This window comes from Etheostoma spectabile, chromosome 4 (genome assembly GCF_008692095.1).
Source record: "Etheostoma spectabile isolate EspeVRDwgs_2016 chromosome 4, UIUC_Espe_1.0, whole genome shotgun sequence".
NCBI classification, from domain to species: domain Eukaryota; kingdom Metazoa; phylum Chordata; class Actinopteri; order Perciformes; family Percidae; genus Etheostoma; species Etheostoma spectabile.
This window is the reverse complement of record NC_045736.1, coordinates 22,035,516-22,060,981: the sequence shown is the minus strand read 5'-3', so window position 1 is coordinate 22,060,981 and position 25,466 is coordinate 22,035,516. Positions and strand designations below refer to the sequence as shown.

At 39.4% G+C, this 25,466-nt stretch overlaps 1 protein-coding gene across 6 annotated transcripts in view; it reads left to right on the top strand.

Moving 5' to 3' along the window:
* The window catches only part of kif21b (kinesin family member 21B), a 75,911-nt gene extending 50,445 nt beyond the window's left edge, over positions 1-25,466 (top strand). For 2 of the 6 annotated variants that reach the window (XM_032512538.1, XM_032512537.1), the window contains exons 25-35: positions 117-185; positions 318-428; positions 4,559-4,597; positions 7,845-7,981; positions 8,318-8,498; positions 9,199-9,363; positions 10,091-10,208; positions 10,297-10,467; positions 15,629-15,828; positions 18,462-18,598; positions 19,913-25,466. In XM_032512538.1, the coding sequence (XP_032368429.1) occupies positions 117-185; positions 318-428; positions 4,559-4,597; positions 7,845-7,981; positions 8,318-8,498; positions 9,199-9,363; positions 10,091-10,208; positions 10,297-10,467; positions 15,629-15,828; positions 18,462-18,561 (1,291 nt within the window). In that variant the 3' untranslated portion in view covers positions 18,562-18,598; positions 19,913-25,466. The remainder of the gene's footprint in view (positions 1-116; positions 186-317; positions 429-4,558; positions 4,598-7,844; positions 7,982-8,317; positions 8,499-9,198; positions 9,364-10,090; positions 10,209-10,296; positions 10,468-15,628; positions 15,829-18,461; positions 18,599-19,912) is intronic. The other 4 variants (XM_032512539.1, XM_032512540.1, XM_032512541.1 and 1 more) reach the window with 3 other exon arrangements.

Genomic DNA, 25,466 nt, shown 5'->3' with positions numbered 1-25,466 from the left:
TTGTAGCTTATAGATTCCCCAAAGTTGACATATTTGTGTATCATCCTCCTGTGCACTCCCTTAAAGATTTGCTTAGTTTGCTTTTGTGTGTGTGTGTCTGTGTGTGTGTGTGTCAGTCCCAGGCAGTCTCGAGGTTATGACACTTCCCCTCTAACAAGGAGGAAATCTTACGACCGCGCGTTCAGGTACATGCACTGTAATTCTCAATTTGAGCTATTTTGTTGGCAGATAGATCTTTTTTTTTGCCTGTGTAGTGTAATTTTCATTCTTCTTAACTCTTCTCATCCTTTCCTATCCTTCACCTTCCTCCTTATCAGGCCCGCTGACGGCTATACTCCCCCCTCCTCCCCTCCTTTGAGGACCAGGAACGACCGCAACGTCTTCTCGAGGCTCACCAGCAACCAAACCCAAGGTTCTGCTCTGGACAAGTGAGTACACTCTTGCACAGACATACTTTCACACACTTCTTTTGTACTTGCATTCTCTGATCAATTCAGCTTCACTTTGAACCTTTCTTTTCTTTTCTTTTTTTTTTCTCTTCCATGGTTTAAAATCTTAACTGGCATTGTAGTTAGGCTGAAGGTCAGGCCATTTGAGAGGAAAGGGCTTTTGTCCGCGGTGTAGATGTAAGAGTGTGCTATTTGACAAAAATACTTTTCATCTGGCATTAATGTAGTTCCTTGGAGGACTGATGGTGCAAACATTCATAGAATCCAGGTGTAGTGCACTGAAGACACATCGAAGAACTGATCATCCAAACCACAGCCACAGGCTGCATTTAGCAACACTAACAACAAGGTGTAATTGTAGAGTGTTTCTAGTCTATATAATTGTGGTTGTGGGGGAAAACAGCACGCTGTGGTATGATACTGTATGTCTGTTTTAACTTGACGTGATGTACATGATAATGATCTGCATGCTCTGGATTTGAGAAAGAGAAATCATCTTGTACAATCTAATACAGTAGAAAGCAGCCCTGCCATAAATCTTATCTCATGAAATTCAAGTTTGTTGACACAGTGTCAGAAGAATTAGATTTAAATTTATGGTAATTTTTTAGGCTGTAGTGAGATTGGGTGTCGAATTTGCTGTTTTTTTTAAATTTTTAATACAAAAGTTAAAAGAATGTTATGGAAACATTTTCAATTTTAAGTTGCAGTCCAGCACACGTGGAGACACAATGGGATTGAGATGATTTAATGAAGCCTGAACCTTTTTCCCTTGCATTCAAAACATTCCAGTTGTTAATTCGGGCATTTTTTGGCTTGCTCTAAAATGTTTGTTTTAAATCTTATTAATCCATAATTTTCATTTTTTTGCCCCCTAATTGTTAGCGAGGATGCTGGGAGAATAGGGTGCTGTACTGTATGTGTGAATATTTGTGTGTCAAAGCCTGTGGGTCCTCATTATGTGGAGCAGGGGTAGGTAAATGGCTTGGCTGTTGTCATCTTTCCATGAGGCTCTTGATTGAAGCCATTTTTAATTAACGCAGGTTGGCATGTGTGAGGATATTTATGTTTAGGGTGGCGTTTGTAGTTCCTACAGGAGGAGTCTTCCTATAGAGCATGATGCAGGGCGTTCAAATAGTGTTTTTTTTCCTTTCATCATTTGTTGCAGGCTGTATTTGCATTTGTTGCAATCTGATGGAAGGTATTAACATAATTTTGTCGTTTAGAGTCTTTCTTTTTTCCTAAAGTGAAATGTGGGGTTAAACGTATTGTTTGCTGAAGTGAACACTGGATGCAATGATTCAAGATTCATCGTTTAAATCGTTTTTACTTTGTTTGGTTTCAACTTTACTGACACGGTCCTAACTGTGACACTTAATTCATTCATCACAAGAATACATTCAAAGCTAAATGTAGCCAATTTATTAAAAATAATTACAAAGCTAGTCTGAATTGTCTGCATGAATTCTGTGAAATTGGATGTCAAACCGGAAGCTGTTTGCTACCCAAAGATGAAGATCATGATGTTCTCAAGTGCATCTTTGCACGTTCACAAAATCTATTAAAATGCAATAAGAGGTTTTTGTGATAAGGACTGTATGGATGGATTCTGCTTCTGTTTTTTGACCGATTTATGTTTAAATGAAGCATTTTATGATTATCGGCTGCGTTACTCAGCAGTTTATGATTATCTGATATTTTTTATCCGATTGCGGATAAAATAAATACATTTGAAATGTGTTTCTTTGGTTTTGATACAGCCGTCTGTCTCTGTCTGTAGGGAGTTATAGTCCATCAACACCACTGAAGGATAGTGTCCCTCTAATGGTCAAAGCTGCTTCAACAAGCAAGTGGAGTTGAGTTTCAAACATAAGGCAGCCGATATTGCAGTGTTTCAAAGCCAGCCACAATGTTGGTCTGGTTTGAAATTGGCCAGCCAATGAGGGAAAGCATTTGTCCAATCAGGTTTCAGCCAGTGCACTACCACTATCCCTCCAATGCTTGAAATAAAGCCAGGAAAAGGAGAGCACCTATCAATCATCTATCGTAACACCGCTTAGTGTCCAATGCTGGGAGGCGGCACCACATGTGGACACGTTTCAGAAGAGGGAGTGAGATGGTGCCTGGACTCGGGTGAGAACTGTGATTATTTTATCATAGTTGACCAAATCTGCTGCGCAGTAAGGATACAGACATTTCATACACCAGACGTATATAACGCAACCTACGGATGTGCATCGAACCCACGTTGGACCCGTTCGAATGAGTCAGCCGTTGCTCTGTTCGTCACTGAGTTTAGATGTCAGTCGGCAGTGTAGTTCATACACTTCACTGATAAACCAGATAATTGAACAGTAACAATCAGCTTCATGATCAAAGAAGCTGTATCACATCTACACGTCAATCTATATATTTCTTTCTTGATGGATGCACTGAAGAAAAGTCCTAAACGTGCACTAAATGTTCTGTTTTTCAGTATTTATTTCAAACATATGCTTGAAGGCATTTCAACTATGTTTTCTTTTGTAGTCTGTGATATTCTAAGTATTGATTCTAAGATTTTAATTTCATTCTACTTTCAATGTATGTCTGCAAATATTGGTTATCAGCCTCCTTGGTTACTCCTTAAAAAATCGGTAGCGGCTCTAAAAAGATATCAATTCGGTCGATCCCTAATTTGAATAGATTGGTTGCCTGTGAGTCAGGGATCAGGCATTTTACACAGATTTCAAATACACATGGGAATGAGGGAAATCATTTTTTTTCTTGTCTTCTGATGGATAAAGGGGCTTTGAATGCCAAAACCATTTTTTACATCCTCCAAAACCAATGAATTTTAAAAGGATTTTGTCTTGAGAGTCTGAAAGAAAAGAGGATGTCACTATACTAATAGCCACTTTGGCCAGCAGTAAATACCAGGAAATGGAGGAATTTACATCACCTTTCCCTCCGGACATATCCAGAATCATTTAGATTTATTATTTCATGCTCAGAGTGTAAAGCACAGGCTCCCATGGTGACGAACCAGAAGTTATAAATTATTTACAATATAGTAACACTTTTATTGCACATTTACACAAAGTGGAGGTACCATATTGATGTGTTCTGAATTTTTCCCTCGGCAGCTTTGAGCAGGCCTACCTGTGAGTTCGATCAACAACATTATCCTCCATTCTAGATTTTCCCCTCTGTTAACCCTGACTGCGGTCCCTTTTGTTCTTTTCTGTACTAATTCCCTGTATATGGCTGGAAAAAGTAGATGTGGGAGCGGACACTGGCATCAGGGGAGTTATACATTGGGGCTACAAAAGTGTAGAAATTATAGTGTGCAGTTCTTTGACCTCTGTGGATGACTATCCTATAATCAGTGTTTCCTCCTTGACTACTTCCTTCTTTCTTTCAGTACCTTTTTTCTGCCATGTTCAAATGAATAGTTTGACATTTGGAAATATGCCTTTTCACTTTCTTGCCAAGAGTTAGATGATTGATTGATACCACTCATGTCTGTAAGTCAAATATGAAGTTATTATTTTAATTTAAAGGTGAGCGAGTTTTAGAGTTACTGGTAGGCAACTTATTTTACTTTTTACTGTTATGTTTCTTCTGTTTTTTGCTATGCTAAGCTAAACTAAGCTAAGCTAAGTGGCTGCTGGCTGTAAACTTCTACTGAACGGACAGACAAACGAGTGGTATCAATTTACTCACCTAACTCTCGGCAAGAAATTAAATAAGCCATAATGTCAAACAATTTCTTTAAAGCTTTAACCTTTTGATGTTAGCCCTTGGGAAAAGTCCACCAAAAAACAGCTGCTCAGTGTGGGTGTACCTGCAGTATCTGCAGACAGAGGTTAAGGAATACAGTTTGTTCGGTGGTTATCCTTGGGAAGAATCACATTTCATGGCCAACTGCCTGATAATCACTGAACAAGCGTTACTATTTGACTGAGCTTTGCTGCCAGTTTGCTCATTGCTTTTTATCTAAAACCCTTCCTCCAGTCACTCCTTCCTTTTAACCCTTTGCCAGTAACCCTTCTGTCTTTCCTTAGCGTGGTTAACCCTTTCCTCTTCCCGCCCCACCCTCCCCTCTCCTGCTCCTCTTCTGCCTCCAGGTCGGATGACAGCGACTCTTCGCTCTCCGAGGTGCTCAGGTAGAGGAACTGTGTTTGTCACTCTCTGTTTTTCCCATTTGCCTGTTAACTCATCTGGTCTCCACCGGTAGTCAGTGCCTCGCCTGGCCTCTCCTCCAATCCCCCCACCCCCTCCCCCCCTGTGGATGAGGTCGCTTTGGTGCATCTTTTAACCACATGTGGCTTTCTGGACCCGCCGCCCTTTCCCACATGTGATGTTTTGTTTCTCTGTGGTGTAGCTCGCTCACAAGACCGGAATGAACCTTACCACTTTTCTGCAGGCTGCAGAAAAAACAAAGAAGCAAATACTAAAATGGGAAAACGTTATTTAAACAAACATCTTATGATTGTTTAATGATTGTTTTGATTAGAGTAACAACCTTACAATAATCAGTAATTCCCTAGATACTTCATTTACAGTAAAGACTGTCGTATTGACAGAAGTTTCTGAAATACACGAGTTAAAGGAATAGTTTCACATTTTTTAAATACACTTATTGGCTTCCCGGTCAAGTGTTGGATGAGGAATTGGTGTCACTCTCATGTCTGTCTGTTAGATTTGTAACCAGCAGCCAGTTAGCTTAGCACAAAGAGTGGAAGCAGGGAGAAACTGCTAGCCTGGCTCTTTCTAAAGCTCTGAAGCTCACTAATGAACATGTATATCTTGTTTGATTAATCTGTACAAAACCTGAAGCGTAAACAACAAATTGTGGTTTTATAGTGACTAATGTGCAGGACTTTTTCTTGACCGGGTGTAGTGTAGTCACTGTGAGTTTGCCAGGAAAACAGCAGACTTTGGTTTTTATACTTTCTTTTTTTGTATGTATGTTGTAAGCAACACATCATGTTAATGAGTTAGTTATTCAGTGATTTACCATTGGACAGAGTCAGGCTTGCTATTTTACCCTGTGTGCAGTTGTTATGCCAAGCTAATTGACTACTGACTGTATTATCAAATTTATTGTACAAACAAAGAGACATCCACATTTGCATCTAACTTTTGGCAAGAAAGCTGTTTTCCCACAATTTCAAACTATTACTTTAAGACAAAAATGAAATTATATAATAATGATAAAAACAGAAATTTCTCCTCTGTATATTTATCTCACATGGTCACACACAAATTGATGCACCTCTCACCAAGACCCTTCTGTCTGTTTTTTTGTGTTTTGCAAAGGGCACACACTGATCCCCCCCTCCATGTTTTTATTATTATGCTTGTCTCTTGGTGCTTGGCCCAGTAACATCCATTAGCAGCCCTTTCATAATGCATAACACAGCACACTATGATATCTTCCATAGACGCTTATAGAATGGGAACACTTTCTGCCATTTGGACCAGTGCCGTGCTGTGAGAAATAGAGTAGTGCATTAAGCAATATAATAATATGGGCAGTACATGTCCTTTTATATAGGAAAATGTGTGAAGGTTTAAAGTAAGTATTTAAAATCATGCAGCATAATGATTCCCTGGCAGGTGAACACAGCATGCAAATGGTTGCAAGTATATGGGCTCTTGTACAATACAATACAGTGAAAGAAATTATGTTTTATTCACAATTTAAATATATAATAGCTTTAGCACCTCACTTAGTCGGACTTCCCATTTTGACCAATGAGGATGGAGTGTAATGCCTTCTCAGACAACATTAAAGGGTTAACGGCCTTTAGAGTGTCAAGGTTCATTCAAATGAAACTGCACCTTAGATCTTTTTTCTCTTATTGTTTTCAATTTTCCCTTTCCTTGTATTATAAATATGTATTGATTTCCTAAAGTAATACTTTAGTTATATCATCAACATTTACAAAACTGGAATTAGACCAAAAAGAGAGTGAGAAAGATTGTTTGTGATGCTGTTTTCACTCCGTACACCTGTCATCAGGCTGTTACATCTCTCCACTTACCCCACACACCCTTTTCCCTTGGCCCCGTAAGGCGATTGGCTGTGGAGGTGCTCCCTCCTGACTGGCGGAGAATGGATGCTGCATGTGGTGATGGTGACGTCTCCGGACGTTGTGCTGTGGTTTATTTTTGAGTTCCCGGCTGCTGTGGGATTGGTCCTCCAGGTTGTGGCTGCACATGTTGATTTTCTTTTGTGTTTTGATGAGATTTCACAGACATGCATGCACATTTTTTTCACAGATTGTATTTTTTCATTTTTACAGTTTTTGATTTTGTTTGGCATTTTTCACTATAAAATTGTACACAGTATTTTTTTATGTTTTATTTTTGATTTGTTGTGTGTATTTGTTTGGTTACTCATCAGTGTGCGTGAAGGCACAGAGGAGGAGCATGTTGCAGGTTTCAAGCACAGCCTTCTATATATTTTTCTCACTCCATGCAGAAACAATACCTGTCCCGAGTTTTGTGTGTAATCACAGATTCTCTTTTGTCACACCCTTTGGCTCTCCCTCACTACTGTGTTTGGCCTCACTCTCTCTTACACACATACAGTATGCACTCACATACACACTAACTAGCACTGGTGTTATTAGGAAGCCCACTGGGGACCAATTTCCCCACATTCCTCTCTCTTCTTCTTCTTCTCACCCTCTGCCTGCTCTGTTTCACTCTGATTGCTCTCCAGGCTCTCTGACTCTTGCCTGTCAGTGGGACATACTGTAGATTTGGGGGGGGTGCAAAGGTTCAGCTAGAGAGATTGAATGCACATAACATAGAAGTGTAAGTGTGTGTGTGTGTGTGTGTGTGTGTGTGTGTGTGTGTGTGTGTGTGTGTGTGGTGTGTGTGTGTGTGTGTGTGTGTGTGTGAGAGACACAGAGAGAAAGATAGAGACAGAGAGACAAGTTGAATAAGAATCTTCTCCTACTGTGGTAGTGCCTTAATTAGTCTGTTCCACAACAAAAGAAAAGCATGCAGGGGAGTGCACGCATACCAGAGAGCTGGAGCAAGTAGGCTCAGAAAATCAACAGGAAGTTGTTTGATTGCATATAGATACATAGCTATTTTAGGGGAGTATCATTTGTATATACTGTATATTCTGTGAGGTTTGTATGTGTTTGTATTGTCTCTGTATAATGGATAGACTAATTGTGTTTTGTGTGCATGTTTGTGATTGGCCGATATTATGTTTACAAATGTGGAACGAAATCAACTTTACTGATTTATTATGACGTGACTGTGACACCGTGTGTGTGTGTGTGTGTGTGTGTGTGTGTGTGGTGTGTGTGTGGTGTGTGTGTGTGTGTGGTGTGTGTGTGTGTGTGTGTGTGGTGTGTGTGTGTGTGTGTGTGTGTGTGTGATCTTTAGGGGTGTGATCAATCCCATCGGGGGTGTTAAGGGAGGTCGGACGGCACCCCTGCAGTGTGTTTCTGTAGCCGAGGGCCATTCGAAGCCGGTTCTGTGTGTGGATGCTACCGATGAGCTGCTGTTCACTGGATCTAAAGGTACACATACTGTACCACTAACTGAGATTTGTTTTTGCTTTGAGGAGAGCCAGGCTAGCTGTTTTCCCTTGCTTTCAGGTTTTTTCCAAGCTAGACTCAAAAGCTAGGCGCATAAAAGGTTTATATTTGGCTAGTATAAAGCTATTGTAGTTCTAAATGATTCCTTTAATGTGGTATACATTTTCTTCTGTAAATGTATCAAAAAGTCAGATTTCTGACAATGAGGCATGTAGCAAAAATAAGTGCAAGAATACAATACTCTGATCCATTTATTACAAAATAATATGCATGTAAGTGTCAACCCAAAGAAGTATTTTAACTGCTCCCCTCTTGCAGATCGCACCTGTAAGATGTGGAACCTTGTAACAGGTCAAGAGATCGTCACCCTCAAAGGCCACCCAAACAATGTGGTGTCAGTCAAATATTGTCCTTCCTCTTGTCTGGTCTTCTCTGTCTCCACCTCCTACATCAAGGTGTGGGACATCCGTGACTCCGCCAAGTGTGTCCGCACATTTACGTAAGTTTCCACCCTGCAACCAGCAAGATGGAACGGTTTGGAGCTGTTCATCTAACATATTGCGGTTGAGGAGATTTGATAGAAGTGATTTGTGATGTGTTTTAAAGGTGCTCTAAGTGATGTCACACGTTTTTTTTAGGCTACAACATTTTTTGCATACAGCAAACATCTCATCACTATCTGCTAGCTGCCTGTCCCCAGAACACACTGTAAAAACAGTAGCTAATCTACAGACATAGATATAGGTCTCCTATAGACAGCCCAGACTGCACAAACGCCAACAGAAACAAACTCCGCCAAGTATGCACCACATAACAAAAAGCGTTCCAGCCAATAACCGACAAGAAGGATTTTGGGGTGGGGGTTGGGCGGTTAGTGCTCCAAAGCACGGAAGGGAGGGAGAGGGGACGGGATGGGGAGGAGGGAGGGGAGATCTAGCCTTGTTTTGTTCGAAACTAGTTGAATGTCAACAAGAAGTGCTGTCACCCAACATTGCTTAGAACCCCTTTTAAGTTGCAGAAAAGAGACAAATTATATGTGGGGAAATTTGATGTGAAGTGCATCCAGTGGAGGTGACGGCTATAAAGTTCTGCACTGTTCTTACACTGGGCTCTGTTTCTGTTTTTAGTTTCTCCATGTTTTATTCTTCTCCTATTTGTCCCTCTCTCTTATACTTTTTGGCTTCTCTTTACCACCACAGTTCATCGGGGCAGGTGGTTTCAGGGGATGCTTGTGCTGGCACCACCACCCGCACAATAACCTTTGCACAGGGCGAGTGTCAAATTAACCAAATAGCCCTCAACCCATTAGGATCTGTGCTATATGCTGCTGCTGGAAACACTGTTCGCATGTGGGACCTCAACAGGTAAATTTATCTATAAAATAATTCAGTCATAGATCAATTTATTCATTGAAATACTCAAATTGTCAGTCGGTATTGTATATTGTATGTTTTCATGAATTCTTTCACTGATTTATATGCTAAGTTATCCCCGCATTCATTGGTTCACTCATACAGATCATGACAGCCAGCTCTAAATTCATCTAGATGTGGATGTATTAATTTACTTGTCAAATGGTTTTTTTTGCGATCACATTTGTTTTATTTAAGTACATAAGACTTCAGATGTTAATCAACCAGAGAGCTGATTAACATCTCCCTTAAAAAGGATGTCAAAATAAAGCACAGGAACGTAGCCCTGGTGTATATCTGAGTACGTTTTCTTTCTAAGGCACCCATTTTTGAAATCCAGCAGCATCGCAGTCTTCTTCTCAGTTTTATGTGTCTAGAGGAAAAGGATTTAACAGAATGCTCCAGACAGTTTATGCTGAGGGGCTCAGACCCAATTAATGGTGCATACCAACCCCCAGAAATGAAAAATGATTGTATTAATCAATTCTTCAGTATCCTCTATGTCTAAGGCATAGCTATGGCTCTGCAGTTTTACTTCACTCGTGAGATGGAAAGTGATTTAATTTAGTGAAACCTTGAAAATCAAATTCTTGTAAGTAATGAATTTCACTGTGTGTGTGTGTGTGTGTGTGTGTGTGTGTGTGTGTGTGTGTGTGTGTGTGTGTGTGTGTGTGTGTAGGATGCAAGGGATGGGGAAGCTGACAGGCCACATCGGCTCTGTCATGTGTCTGACAGTTGGACAGTCTCTGCTGGGCAAAGACCAAGTCATCACTGGCTCCAAAGACCATTATGTCAAGGTAATGCACACACACATTTCGACCATACCTGAGTGACACACATGCAGACATGTCTTTTACAGTCTCCTGCTCCCTGTTATCTCTTCAGGTGTTTGACGTGACAGAGGGAACTATGGGTAATGTAGGTCCAGCTCATAACTTTGAGCCGCCCCATTATGATGGCATTGAGTGTTTGGCTGTACAGGGAGATGTGCTGTTCAGTGGGTCCAGAGACAACGGCATCAAAAAATGGGATCTGGAGCAGCAGGAACTCACTCAGGTGTGTGTCTGCATGTATACCATGTGTTGTTTGGTTAAGATTTGTGTTATGGATGAAGAAGAGGCTTCTTCTTAAAGCCAAAAACATGTCTCGCTCATCAAGCTGAAACATACTGACACTCACGAAGGGTTATTTAAAATTAAGACTGCATGTGTTGTATGATTGCATGAGGTCAGCAGGGTTGAGTTAAGCAGGAAGCAATGAATTTATATTCATGTGGATACATCAAAGTTTAAAACCCTGGCTGTGCTTCAGTGCTGCTCCTGACATTTGCCATGAGCCTGTAGGTAGGAGCATGAAGAGTCCATCTTTCTTTGAGGCTATTAATTCATGATCTTGACCCTTATCATCTTTTGAGCAATTCCAATCTTTCCATATGGTGCATGTAGTGCAGATAGGAGAATATTGTGGAAAAATTCAGTGAGAATGCCACATTTAAAAGACAGCTTCACTGCTTCTAGTGTAGGGTAGGGATTTTGATAATCAGTTGATAGATTAAGTAATTTATCAAACAACAAGATTTCTATCAGTAGTACTTTGAACTAAATGTTAATGCCAGCATGCTAACATGCTCACAATGACAAAGGTTATAGCTAACCACTAGCTTGGCTAAAAATGCCAAAGATTTGCTGGTTTCAGCTTCTCAAATTTAATGATTTGCTGCTTTTCTTGGTTTATTTCTTCAAGAAATAACCATTGGTTGAAAAAAAGCAATTTGAAGATTTCTCCTTATTTTAGACTACATGTTTAAATGATTAATTAAAGAACTAAATAACTGAGAGTGAAAATTAGTTGTCTTATAGATATTTGACAAAACACACATACCCTCTGTGCCCATACATCCCAATAGCGACTGTATTTTACTTGTTATCTGACACCGGCTTGGCTGTGACACTTAAAAACTGTGCTGCCTGCCTGTTGAGTGTTCAGATGGTGGACAGCTCCCTTTCATGTCTTCCTTTACCTAGACAGATTCTCGGTGGAGAAAGTCCACAGAGTGTCGTCATGTGTAATGTGGCAGGATAGCACTGTGTCAACATCAAGGCGTTAGAGCCCACACACACCAGAGCCACAGGTTCCAGAGAGAAAAGTCATTGAGTGTGTGTGTGTGTCTTCGTAATGCATGTGTTGACTCCTGCAGTGTTGTGCATCCTCTGTTGCCGCTGCATATGTAAATAGTGCATAACAATGTCCCTCGTGGGTGGAGGTGGCTTACTCATTTGCATGCTCAGTAATATGCATAGCAAGCAACAATTTTTAGTTTTTTGCATAAGTTCTGTTTAGCCTTTGTTATTCAAACAGAGAAAACAAGAACATAAGCCATTATTAATTCCATTCAAAGGCGGAATTAAATCAACTTAGTCAGTGCTGTGGTCTGCGGCATATGACCTTAACCTCATTTGTGAAGCAGCCAACACAATCCATTTTACAGCCTCTCTAACTCAGTAGTCCCTGTCTAATTATGTAATAGGATCAAATTGTGGCTTGGGGTACTATAGAATATATTACAGAAGACTCTGCCTCCTCCAGGATTGCTGCTGCAAGCTGTTCTGCTCTGACCCCTCTGTTAAAATGCATACACCATAGTGTGTTTTCTTGAGGGAATATGTGAACCAATTTGTTTATGATTACTCAACATTGTAGTTTAGGGTTTTCTAATTGCTTAAAAAATATTGTTTATATATTGCTTATGCAACTGTTGCTGCAGGGTGGTGTAGCTCTCTGAGGTGTTGAAAAGCACTGACTAATTTTTACCCACTGGTGTTAAGTTGTTGCAGATAGTGAGTTAGATGTAATATATGTGCGAACGTTCTCTTTACTTTTTGTACTTGCTATTCCCCTTCTTCAGCTCTTATTGCATGCCCAACTCCCCGTGGATTTGTGGACGGGGTAGGAATGGCCTCTCTAACGGTTCCTCCATTTTCTTTTTGTGTTGAAAAAGGCTTTCTAATTTGTCAACCTTTTCTGGCCTCTAGATCCCAACTAAGAATCACAAATCTCTGCTGACCATCAGAATTAGGTTGTTGTCAAGTTGTCAGCTGTCATGGAGGGAGCTCCGTATAGATTGTGCTGAAATGGCGCTCTATTTTAAACCATTTAAAATTATTAGTTTAAAGTACATTTATATCAACTTTTCAACCAAAAGGAAAGGCAGATCATGTTTAATTTTAGGAGCTAGGAAAAAATCAACTTAATCTAGCTCTGTATATAAAAGAACAATCTGCCCATAAATTACCAGCACTGGACATTGCATACTGTAATGACTGATGCCAGTTTTTGGCTGTTTCATGAAACAAACACAAAAAACCATCAAAGAAAATAAGTCTTGATAAGACAATATTGTTTTTTTACATAACAAAAATATCTGTATGGATCCCCCTAAATTTGCAATATTTTACAATTGAACAATAAACTTGTCAGTGGCCTCTAGTGAAATGGAGACACAGCTTCTCAAATATATCATTGGCATTACTTTACTGACATAACTTGTTACTTCGGCCTAATGTATACTACAATACTATTATAATGATGATAATCTAATCATATCGACCCAGCCAATTTATCAGTCTGCCTCTAATAGAGAATGGACAAAAAAAAAACATACCCATTGTGGCAAACGCCAATAAATCCTTGTTTTCTGCAATGAAAGACAACTTTAGGCAAACAGGAAGGCCTCATGAATAGGTTAAAAGCATCCATTTTCTGCCAAGGGACATGTCTGTAAATGTTCATGTTCAGAAGACTTTTTTTTGTGTACACAGTATTAATCCATTTCATTCTACCTGCTGTCTCCACATGGTTTCTTTCCATCTGTATCCATTTGGGTCATCAGTATGCCATTTCTGTGTCTAAATGGTCAAAAAAGTGTCATCTCAAATAGTACTTACGTATTATTTTGTATATTGTGTGGCAGTATACACCTTTGTTTATAAAGCAATGTGAGACCTGCATTACATTTTGTGGTACATATGATTACCTCCCTCTGACTCTGCTAGCCTGGGTCAGCTGGTTGGTCAAGTTTCCAAAAGTTAGAAGATGAGCTCAAGCTAGCAAGACCATGTCTGTGGCCAGGTCATCAATACAAGTCACTCATCAGGATAGGGAAATCCACTCCTGCTGGCCGGTCAAAGTTTGCAAATGTAACGATGGCTATCAGCTGACACCTATTGCTACATTCAAGACTACATGGATAAGCAAGACCATCTCTGCATCCATCTACATCTCTACATCATAGGGGACACCAAGGCAAGCGTGGAGCAATTGAAAAGCGAAAAAAGTGACTTTTCTACTAGGCATCCTGCTAGCCAGTGTGCAGCGTCGGGCCGTGAGCCGGGTGCCTCCATTGGTTTCCAGCGGAATGTAGGGAGCTGTGGTGTCCTTTGGCCTGAGACTTGGCTGGATCCTGGAGCATGATGAGTCATGCACAAGTCGAATGAGCTGATGGGATAACATTTCACTGGAATTGTACCTTGTACAATTTTATGTGACAAGTAAATAATTAATTGATTGGCATACTGTACGAAATTATAGCCATTTGGTTAATGTCACTATTTCAGTCGATCTTTGCTCGGACCTTTGTTCCGTAAGAATCACTGAACAGAAAGAAACTCAGAGCTCTGTTTCAAGTTCAAATCCCTTCAGTAAAATAACACAGATTTTATTTTGCTCAGAAAAAGCACGTACTTTTAAGCATGTTGCTCCTTTCAAATCACAAAAAATAGGTTTAAAATAGACTTGCATGCAAATGAGGAATAGCCATAGAATTAATACCTTACACTTTAAATACAATAGGATTGAATTGAATAACGTACTGCCTATAAAAACTAGAGAAAGAGAGCAGACTACCAGATGGTAGCAGATGGAAACAATAAGGGAAATTAACTTTATTTGCAGTGTTATTTTGGTTGAAAGCTAATCTCAAAATACAACATTGAAGTAATGACAGAATCAAATCAGACGCAATGTGAAAAAGAAGATAAATGTAATAAAAGTTATCTCCCTGTGCATGTATTCTCTGTTTAGAGCTAAATTAATCTGCAGCCCAGTTAGTTGAGATAAACAGAATCAAAACCCAGTGTTGGTGTGATAAAGTTTTATTAAAGCCTTGTGTACAATCCAAATTGCTTTTTGTATGCTCTGTATTTTAAGAGTGTTTCTTAAATGGGGGTTCTTTGGAGTACTGCAGGGTGTACATGAGATTTATGTATAATTCCTAAAATATTGATACTATAATAACGAATTAATTTAGTGTTGGATTCCAAACATTTAAAACGTAGGCTTGCATTTGTGTGTTTTTCAGTTACAAGGTTGTTGTTTAGCCTAAACAGGCGCGGCATTGTACCTCTTGACACAGGCTTTAGGGGGTACATTAATGAAAAAGGTTTGAGAACCACTGTTTTTAAGATGACCTCACCTCTGTAGTGCTGCTTCATCATAGACATGGTTCACTCTGTTCTTCTTTCAATTACTAAAAAAAAATGGGTGATAAAAAGCTTGATGTCAATTTAGCAGCTACTTTTAGGATGTTTTTGTGTGTTACAGTTTGTTCCTTGCAGCAGAAGTGTGGAGATTAGCTGCAGGAACATTTAATCCAATACAGTAGCAGAAAATGGTGCTGTTTAAGTCTCTTAAAGGCCATAAGTAATAGGTCTGCCCATAATGCTGAAATTACTCATAAATTAACCTTCTCAGTTTGCCAAATATTTGCTCTGTAATTAAAAATGAATACAATGGCAACACATTGTACAGACCTTTATGATTCTACATAAATGCTCTCACCCTCGCCATGTCTTTGTCATGTCAATGTTGTTGTCTTGGTAAACATATGCAGATGATTTCATTCTTAGTTCAAAAATCACGTTTGAGGCCATGGTAAATTATAATAAACACACAGACACATGAGCTAAGAATAACTACAATATTGAGTCTAAGTAAAGTATTAGTGTGTGTTGCTTAGCAACAATGTGCATTTTCCATTCAAGAAACTTACTGACAATGATTTGCATCCATTAAAAATTAAACATTTATGTTTTTCTGCTGTTTTTCTATTTTTAGAACGCAATAACCAAGATGACTCTCATTCCTGTATTTTTTATGTAAAAACATGATGTAATATCTTCATCTCTCTCTGACTTTGTGTCTCTCTGCTTTGACTCAACAGCAAATCCCCAACGCCCATAAGGACTGGGTGTGCGCTCTGGCATATGTCCCGGGTCGGCCCATGCTGCTGAGTGCCTGTCGAGGCGGCATGCTGAAGGTGTGGAATGTAGAGAACTTCACCCCCATAGGAGAGGTCAGAGGTCATGAAAGCCCAATTAACGCCATATGTACCAACTCAAGACAGATCTTCACTGCATCCAGGTAAGAAAAAGAAAAAAAAACATGTTGTTGACTCCAGGACCACTAATAAAACAATGTTTTCTATTGTTGTACTGTTAAAGTGTCCATCAAATGGTATTCATTTTTTTGTTCTTTATCTGTCCAGCATTCTCTTGATGTAGTGAAGGGATTAATTGGCAAAAAGACTCTCTTCTTTAGAGGATTATTACCTTTGTTGAAAGTTAAAAAAACCTTTTATGACTTAATAAATGCTATTTATTTATTTTTAAATAACTGATGAAAGTGTGCGTAGATTAAAGTACCATCACCTTATACTGATACGTACACAAGCATTAAAAGATAAGACGATATTCTACATTTTTCTTTTTGTCAATGAATTCTGTGTGAAGACAAAAACAACAATGAATGGATCCTGTTTACATGTATTGACGGCCTGATATGTCTTATTAATCTGTCATAGAGATTGATTGTTGTCCAAAAACTATTTAAAAACATTGTTTATCAGTCTCACATACAGTACACCGTCTGCTGCTGTAAATACTCACTAGAGCAACAAATAAGTGTTGATCCACTTCTGTACAAATACACTGTTTACTCCTGTTTGAGTAATGTTTGCTTAAAAATGCATTGCCGTGCTGTTTTAGGAAATTACTTTGCCTTTTAAAAAAAATGAACTATACATTTGGAACATTTTAAGATTTAGAGAACCATAGACACAGTAGGGAATTCAGAAAGTATTTAGAGATTGACGTCTTTTTTGTGGAATTTGTTGACAACAACTAAAATATAGAATAATGCCAGCCTGATCAGGAGGCTTTGGAGGTTGAGAACCAGAGAACGTAATGTTTATATTTTATATTTGTGAACTGGTACACAGAGAGAGAGAAAATGCGAGTAAAATGCTGGAATATGAGTCATGTTTGTTTAATTTTAAACATTAATCAGCAGGTGTGTGTGTCAGCCTCCGTAGCTCAGAGAGGGTCATCCTGTTTTTCTCCAAATCTGTGTTTTGCTGAGGTCATAGCTGCATCAGGCAGGTTCAATGCTTGTTTACTGTTTGTGTATCTGAGTGGGACATTCTGTGTTCAGTTTCCTTTCACTTCTCGTTCAGCTCGAAGGCTTTCACTGACACTGACTAACTTTCCACTCCCTCTTCTTCCTGTCTGCTCCTCTTCTTTTTTTTTTTTCTTTTTTTTTTTAATACTTAATTTAGAACTAGACCAGACAGCAATAAAAAAAGATAAAACCAAAAGAAAAAAAAGCTGCACACACATACTGTAAATGGAGGGCTGCCAGAGTATCAGAGTGCAAGATCAAAGTTTGCTCGGATGAAGGGTGTAGCACAGCAGCAAACACACAAATCAGACATTTAGGGCTCATCAAGCAATATCAAAAATGGTTTTCAGACCGTTTGGAATTGATTTATGATCTTAATTTGTGGTTCTGTGGAGGCTCCACACAGAGCATTTGCCTTAGCCTACAAAAGTGTCCTAAAAAGTTTCACTTGCACATGGCTGTGTGCGTCAATCTCAGCAGGGCTGGTGTGTGTGTGTGTGTGTGTGTGTGTGTGTGTGTGTGTGTGTGTGTGTGTGTGTGTGTGTGTGTGTGGTGTGTGTGTGTGTTGTGTGTGTGGTGTGTGTGTGTGTGTGTGTGTGTGTGTGTGTGTGTGTGTGTGGTGTGGTAGAGCAAGTAAGAAAGTGAAAGCAAATAGCTGCGGAGTAAGTAGCAACTCTAGTGATGGTCATAGTGAGAAAAACAAAGTGTCTTACCTGTACTTTCTGACTACAACAGGAAATCTGTAGCAGGAAAAGTTAACGCTCTCCTTGATTTCATCTTATTTAGAATAGAATACACTTTATTGTCCCTGAGGGGAAATTTGTCCTGGGCATAGTGCTACAGTTTGTTGCTTCACAACATAAACATGTAACAGAAATAAAACATTCTAAAATCAACATAAAATAAAATCAACATAAACATGAGATCAACAAAGTGTCCATGGACACATAAGAAGTACATACATGACTGCACAGACAACACAACATCCTTAGAATTAATTGTAATAAGTAAAGTGCAAAGTGCAAAAAATTGCTGGTGTATTTATTGCACCCCTGCTCTGCTGTGCTATGATTTATTATTGGAGTTCAGCAGATTGATGGGCGTTGGGATAAACATATACTGTAGTCTGTTTGTTTTACATCTTGGCACACGGAATTTTCTTCCTGATGGCAGAAGTTCGAGTTTACGCAGAAGTATAAATCAAGCTTTAGCCATATAAAACATTTCATTGAGCCACCTCCTGAAACATGGGGACAGTGTTGACTTATGTTTTACTATTTTTTTTTATTTTTTATCTGCAACAATGCCTGCTCTAATAATTGTCTTCTGATGTGGAGGAAGGGCCTCCGTACTGTCAGAGCAACCAAGATCAACCAGATTATAATCCGTATGAATATTTGCATTGTTTAGAAATACATTTACGTTATATATGTCACTCCCCTGTCTTCTTCTCATCTTGCTCTCTTGTTTCTCTTTATCATCTCCTACTGCTTATCGTCATCTTTTCTGTTGACAAATATTTCCTTGTCTGGTCTCTTCAACTCTGCCTTCCCACTCCTCCTGTTCTCAACCCTCCTCCTCGTCCTCCCTGACCCCAGTGACTGCAGGGTGAAGTTGTGGAGCTATGTGCCAGGCTTGACCCCGTGTCTTCCTCGACGGGTCCTGGCCATCAAGGGCCGAGCCACCAGCCTTCCATGATTGCCTCTTCTCCGCTCAGCAACCCTCCCTTCCTTTGGTACCGCCTTAACTAATTTCCACCCTTTTTTCCCAGCTGCGCTTCTTTTCTCCTGCTTTTGTAGTTCTTTACCTGGGTAATACCTGCACCTTTCTCTTTGCATTTGTTCTGTTTCTATCCTTCTTTTCATTTTTGCACCAATTCGTTTATCAATCTTTTTTTAATATTCTTTTGTTTATAGCATGCTGCTGCTGATTTTTGATTTTATTGTGGTTGCTGGTTTGTTTGCAGATCACTGCCTTCGCTAAGACAAACAGCGTCTTATTGACTGAACAAGTGATTTATTTGTAAATCACATTAGTCTGTTGCTCCTTTTTTGGGAAATACACTTATTTATCAAATAATTATTATTATTTTTTTACTAAGAGTTAGATGAAAAGATTGATACCACTCACATGTCTGTTTGTTCAATATAAGGCAAGAGCCAGCAAACTCAATTTAGCATTAAGACTGAAATAAGTGACAATTGCTAGCCTGCCGCTATCTAGCCCAGCATTTAACCCACCGTAAAACAGAAAACTTGACAATTTTCCACTTGAGTTTACATTGGGAATAACCAAATGAGATACAATTTTTGAGGTTTGGAGGTGCTGGTAGGTGGATTATGTCCCCTTTGGTCAGAGCCAAGCTAGTTATTTTCCCCTGTTTTAACTTTATGCTGCGCGAAGCCAACAGCCTGCTTCATATTTATCATACAGACATGGGACTTGGTGTCAATGTTCTCATCTAACTATGGGCAAGAAGTGTATTTCTCAAAATTGAATTATTTATTCAACATGGTCCTTTCAGACCAAATCCACTCAATTGACATTTAGCATATCCTCCACACCAACCAAAGAGCATGGCTTCTTCACAATTTCCTTAGCTAGTGTTAATGGAAACTGTGATGCTGTTCTGGGTATTGCCTAATTGACCAGTGCAAGGCGTTATGATTAGCACCCTGGGAATGTGCAGGAACGTGAAAATTAAATTGACTGTTCAGTTGGGAGTAGTGTTGTGGGCAGGTTGGTTAGATTTACTTGTTGCAGTAATGAATCATACTTATTTCTCTACTTTTCTGAGAGATGTTTTTTTCACTGACACCATGAGAAGGGTTTTTAATGAAGTGTGTGTGTGGGCATGTGTGTATAAAGTGTACTTTGAAGCCAATCTCTTTGCCTTATGTCTGATGTACAATGGGTTGTTTAGAAAGATAAGATTGCCTGATTGATGTTCTGTTATTTTCTCCCTTTGTTGTGTTCTCCTTGCTTCCCTTTGCTCATCATTCCAACCCCCTCTCTCTTCCTCTCTCTCTCTCTCTCTCTCTCTCTCTAGCGACAAGACGGTGAAGATCTGGTCGTCAAAGGTGTGGAGGAAAAGGTGACAACCGAAGTAGCTCCTTTGTCGGCCATCTTGCTGCAACTTTCTGGCCTGCTTGCTTCTAGCAATGAGATGTGACACCAAAAACACTGTTTCCAAGGCAATCAAGGTGTTTTTTTTTTCTTTGTCAAGGTGCAATGCAACAAAGCTGAAGTTGAATATGTATTCAGGCAAAAAAAATATTTGCCTTTCAGATTGTCTTTTTTTACTGCCAATTTGAAAGTGCCATTCAGGTGTGATGCTACTTGGACAAGATAAACTGCATCTTCCCAGCTGTGGATAGACTAGGCAGAACAATTTATCTCTCCTGGCATGAAAACTACCACAGTCTGGTATTAAAAGGACAATAAAAAGTGTCCTTCTGTTCTTTTACCAAGGTTTTACAATCCGTGTGGAACAGTGACAGATGAATTGGCTCGAAGACGTGCATGTATCTATTGTATGAAAGTCATGACGCTGGAGGAATTTAAATTCCAGAGAGATGTTATAACTAACAACTGGGACCTCTGGCCCTTTCCTCCTTTTCTTCCGCTCAGGACTGTTAAGTGTTCATTAGCGCTGTGACTGTTCTGACACTGAATACATTGAAGAGTCATGCTATAAGCTCATTGTGGTGGATGATCAATAAAAAATTGTTGATGAAACATTTACAATACAATAATAACAATTACACAAAACACCATCACTTGGTGTTCTTTTTTTTTTTTCCTTTTTTTTTTTTACAACGCCTTCCATTTGCTTTTAATGTAGTTGACATGGCTTTCAGTATGTCACTGAAGCTTTAAGGTGTTCCACAAGCCGTGTTAATATTTTTAATGACATTTACTTATTTATTTTTTCCCCTACCTCAGTTGTTTTGGATTTTGCCGTGAGGGAAAATTTTTACGGGTCTCTGTGTACAAACACCTAGTTCTTGGCATTTTGAAGTCTTTATTCAATGCCTGGCTCTTCATCTCTGTGTGGATGAGTCCTCTGTGGCTTTCTGGCTATAAGACTGTCTAGCTGCTGACCCTGCAAACAAGAAAGCACACGTCCAGTAGCGCAACTAAGGCCCCGGAGGATCTGACTGGATTGTAATATTTGCTCTGCAAAGTGCTAACTGTGACAAAAAAATACACCCTTGCAAATGCACATGACACAAACGGTACATACCTACAGCACACACTCCTAAGACATTTGTGAGTCGGGTACTCAATTGAGTGCCAGACCATTATCTCAACCATCCTACAGTACGTGGTCCACACTTGCCAGTTATCCTCCACAAATGGTAATAGGAGCCTCACCAGTTCCCCCCCTGCCTGCTTTCAGCTCCACTCTGATCTTTGAGGTTAGTGACTGTATCAGACTGACCAGCCATACTAAAGAGTCCACCTCCTTCCCAGCTACTGAACTTCTCTGGGAAGCCAATTTAATTAGAGGTCTCGCAGCTCTACCGTCTGCTTGTCAGGCAAGATTACTTGGGTGAAAGTAGGTCATAACTGAGAGGGGGATTTCTTATTAAAATCCCAATTTTCCTCCACCCACGTTTTGCTGCTACGTATAAAGAGAGGGAGAAACTTGCGGTACCCGTGCACTGATATACAAATCTGCAGATTATGTATGCACAAACCATGGAACACAAACACAGGATTTCAGTGGATGTTTCGGTTATCCATCTTGCCTGATAGGTCTTGGCATCCCTCACTGTGTTGATTTAGTGTCTCTTTAACAAAACAAATTCAGCACTGCAGCAATGCACTGACACACACACACACACACAAACACACACACACACACACACACACACACACACACACACACACACACACACACACACACACACACACACACACACACACACATACAGGTAACAGTAATAATAACCAAAGTCTTAAATTTTTCTTTGTATCAGCTCAAAATGTCCCGCAGCATTTAGAAGCTTCTTCACATACATGTCTTACAGCTTGATAAAAATCAATTCATGTGTGTTAGTTTTCAAATATTACAGCACAGTTTGTTTGACCCCGGAATCTCACTCCTGTTGAGAAATACTTTGGTCATTTAATGCACTTTTTATGTATAACAGAAACATGTTGTTTAATTAAACTAAGCTTGGATCATAAAACAGCAGTCACAGTTGCTGAAGTTTAAACTTTAGATGTACTTTTGCAAATGCTCCTCTAAGAGGGAGAACACACTGTTGATTGTTGATGTAGCCAACCTGAGTTTGAAGCTGTGGATGTGATTGTGTGGATGGACAAAAGTTGTTGAAGCATTCTTGGTTTTAATATTCTACCAACTCAGGTAAAGGCTGAAGGATAATGTTAGTCATACTTGACCCTGTGAATTAAGGTAGCTCTTTGACCAGATGCCTTGTTTGAAAGTTGTTGTTTTTTACTTTGAGAAAAAAAGGTACTATTATGTATCACCCCTTTTTTGTAAAAAGACTAATTTCCATGTTTTGGTTTTGCATTTTTTACCCTTTACTTATTATCTATGTATTGTGCTTTTCTCTTACGTCTTACATTATAGCTTCCCAATCTGGCCAAAGCTGAAAGTATTGCAACTCTTAGAAGATGTGCACTGATTTTTGACCATAATTACTTGTTAAATATATGTATAAATTTGGTAATTGTATAGTAGTTTAACTGGAGTGTACAAAATGTGGTCTGTAGGGAAATTAACCTCCATAACATAATGGGTTATAAACTTTGACTTTGTCAGACTCCACTCTTCTCTTCACTGTATAAGATGTATGTATCTGTGCTCATTAGCCAGACTGAGCCTTCACACCTGCTGTGTGGTGCGTTTCATGTGATAAGAATGCTAAGCCAGCCTTCACCTCAGTTTTTTTCTCTTCTCCAGACTCCTACTTATTGCTAGAGAAGATCTTGTAGTACTGTAACTTTAGGCTCTGTCTTCGGTGCCCTGTGCTTGTACATTTGTTGAAGGATGTATTTTCTTTGTGGTACTCATCAATGGATTGATTCCTTCAAAATACAGCAATTTAGTAGGCAATTGCCTTTGTCAATCTTAATGTTAAACGCCTGATTGGATTTGTTATTGAAATGTTTTGGTTTGGCCATTTGTTTTGATTTGGAAGCATTGACGGTCAATAACCTTCAGTGTTCTTCACAAAAGATGCTTGCTTGGAAGATTTAGTATAGCCAAGCAGAAGCCTTAAATTATTATCTGGCTCTGGATCTGGATCACCCCCGCCCAAAGTTCTCCTAAGTTCTGAGTCTTGTATTCTGCCAATGTCAGCACCATTTCATTACTTGATGATGTGTAAATAGGTGTGTCATACCTTTTTTTTTTTAAATAGATAGGAGATTTAGCCGAGGTTAACTGACGTCTTCCTCATCAGCTGGCCCCTGAGAATCACAGCGTAAACGCTGGAAGTTAGGATTTACATGCACTTTGAATAATGAACACTGCTGTGAATACTCTGAAGTGTTTTTTTTACGATATGCATTAAGCCTATTTTTAGACTTAGTTTACAAAGTTGGAGTTTATTGGTCCCAAACGAGGCTTAAAGCACTGAAATTGTACTGAAAGGATCACGTCTGTTTAGCTCAGCAGTAGGTTTAGAAATCAGTTTTATTAATGTTTGTTCTGATACAGTATGTAAGGTAACAGTCAAGACATACAGAAACAGTCCCCAGGATATCCCTGCCTTTAAAGTCACCCTTTTGTATAGCAAATGTTGCCTGAGAATGATAATTTGACAGAGCAGCATGCACACCTAGATGCTCAGGAGAGTCCATCTCCATCCTTATTTATTTTATTATTTTGCTGGCAGTCAGCTGGTATTCTGACATTTTTCCTAATAATACTGACCACAAATATGCCATATTACTCTATGAAAGGTATGATCTGAGATACAGGATGACAAGATCTAACTGTAATCTATTTCTCCTGCAACAATCAACTGCAGAAAAGGTTCCCGTAGCCCCTATTAGCATCTAGTTGAAATTGGAAAGCTGTTTGACCAAAGCCAAATATCACTTAAAAAGATGATGCCTTGCTCACTCTTTAAAGCCACTACTGTATGTGTAATTAAAAATATCTGACTTTGGTTGCCACCAGTGGTAGTGCACCCACGAATCTCACCTGGGGATACGATTGACCCTTCACTTAGCCACCTCCCTGTCAAAGTTTCCGTTCCTTCACAGAACGTATCCCGTTTACAATAACAACAGTGGCAGATTTGCCACTCAAAATATCCAGTAACATTACACAGAAGTAAACTATTACTACAAAGAAAAACACACTTGTGTGCTTTAATGTTTGTATTATTTTAATGTGTATGCTCCACTTTTACAAAAGAAAATTAAGTTATGATAAGGACTAACCAATGAGTTTGGCCAACATAATACTATTTATTGTATGTAATGCAAGTTTGGTTGGAGTTGCTGGAGTGTAACCTTCCAGAACAAAGAGCCAATTGTTATTATAAACTCTGAACAGATATTTTTCTGACTTAACCTGTAACCAAACATAATAATATAGTTACTTAATGACATGTCTCAGCTTTTAACATAACACTGGTTTACTTCTGCAGGTAGCTAGTCAGCCAGACATGCAAGCAAAAGCTTGGAAAAGCTTAAAAAACAAGGTTTTGGCTCATATTAGAGCCCTGTGCACTCCTGCAGCATGTGGAGAAATCCAAAGCTTGACAGGTACACAGTGACTAGTTAAGGTTGCTAAGCTCCGACTGGACAATTGCTGCTCGGGGGCAGGGTTTAGTGAATGGTCAATTGGCAAAAATATTCAATGTGTAGTGGCTGTAACCAGTCTGTCTGATATTGGATATAGGACCCCAGGACTGATACAATAGGAGAACTGCTTGTCCAACTGATGTGTGATTACTATCTGTAGCATTTCCAGCCCAACCATCCTATAACTACTATGACATTACACCCAAGTAGTTTGCTCAGCTTCAGCCTTGTGCCTCAGCCAACAGGCCTTACTGCCTTAAAGAAACAGAATATGTTTGTAGGACATCGATAATCATTCACTTAATATCCTGAATCTGTAACAGACTTATTCTGAGGGTTGTAGATTATCCTACAGATTGTAGAACTCTGTTGTAAATCAGACAACTTCTCAGCTCACTGTATCAGTATGGCTGAAAATACTTTTCACTTTGCCTGAGGCTGCTGAGGGGATAGGATCACATTTAGACACAATGAAGAGGGCACTTTACTACTTTGCTGCTTGGCAGCTAATTGCTATCACACACACCAACACAGGTCTTCTCTGCAGCTGCTCAAGTCATTTTTCTCCAGGTGTGCATCTTGTGGCAGTGTCCTTGAAATATGTAATCATGAGACATAAATGCAGGGTCAAAGGTTTGTGCCTTTTATTGCACAGACTACTCCCTCTTAAATGAGTGTAAATGTGTACAGTTTTTTATGACAATGTGCATGATACCAAGCCATGTAAAATATACTGCTGTAAATAATGTAAGTAAATATTTAATGAAGGATCCAACATTCCCTCAAGAAAATAAATAAGTTAAAAACCA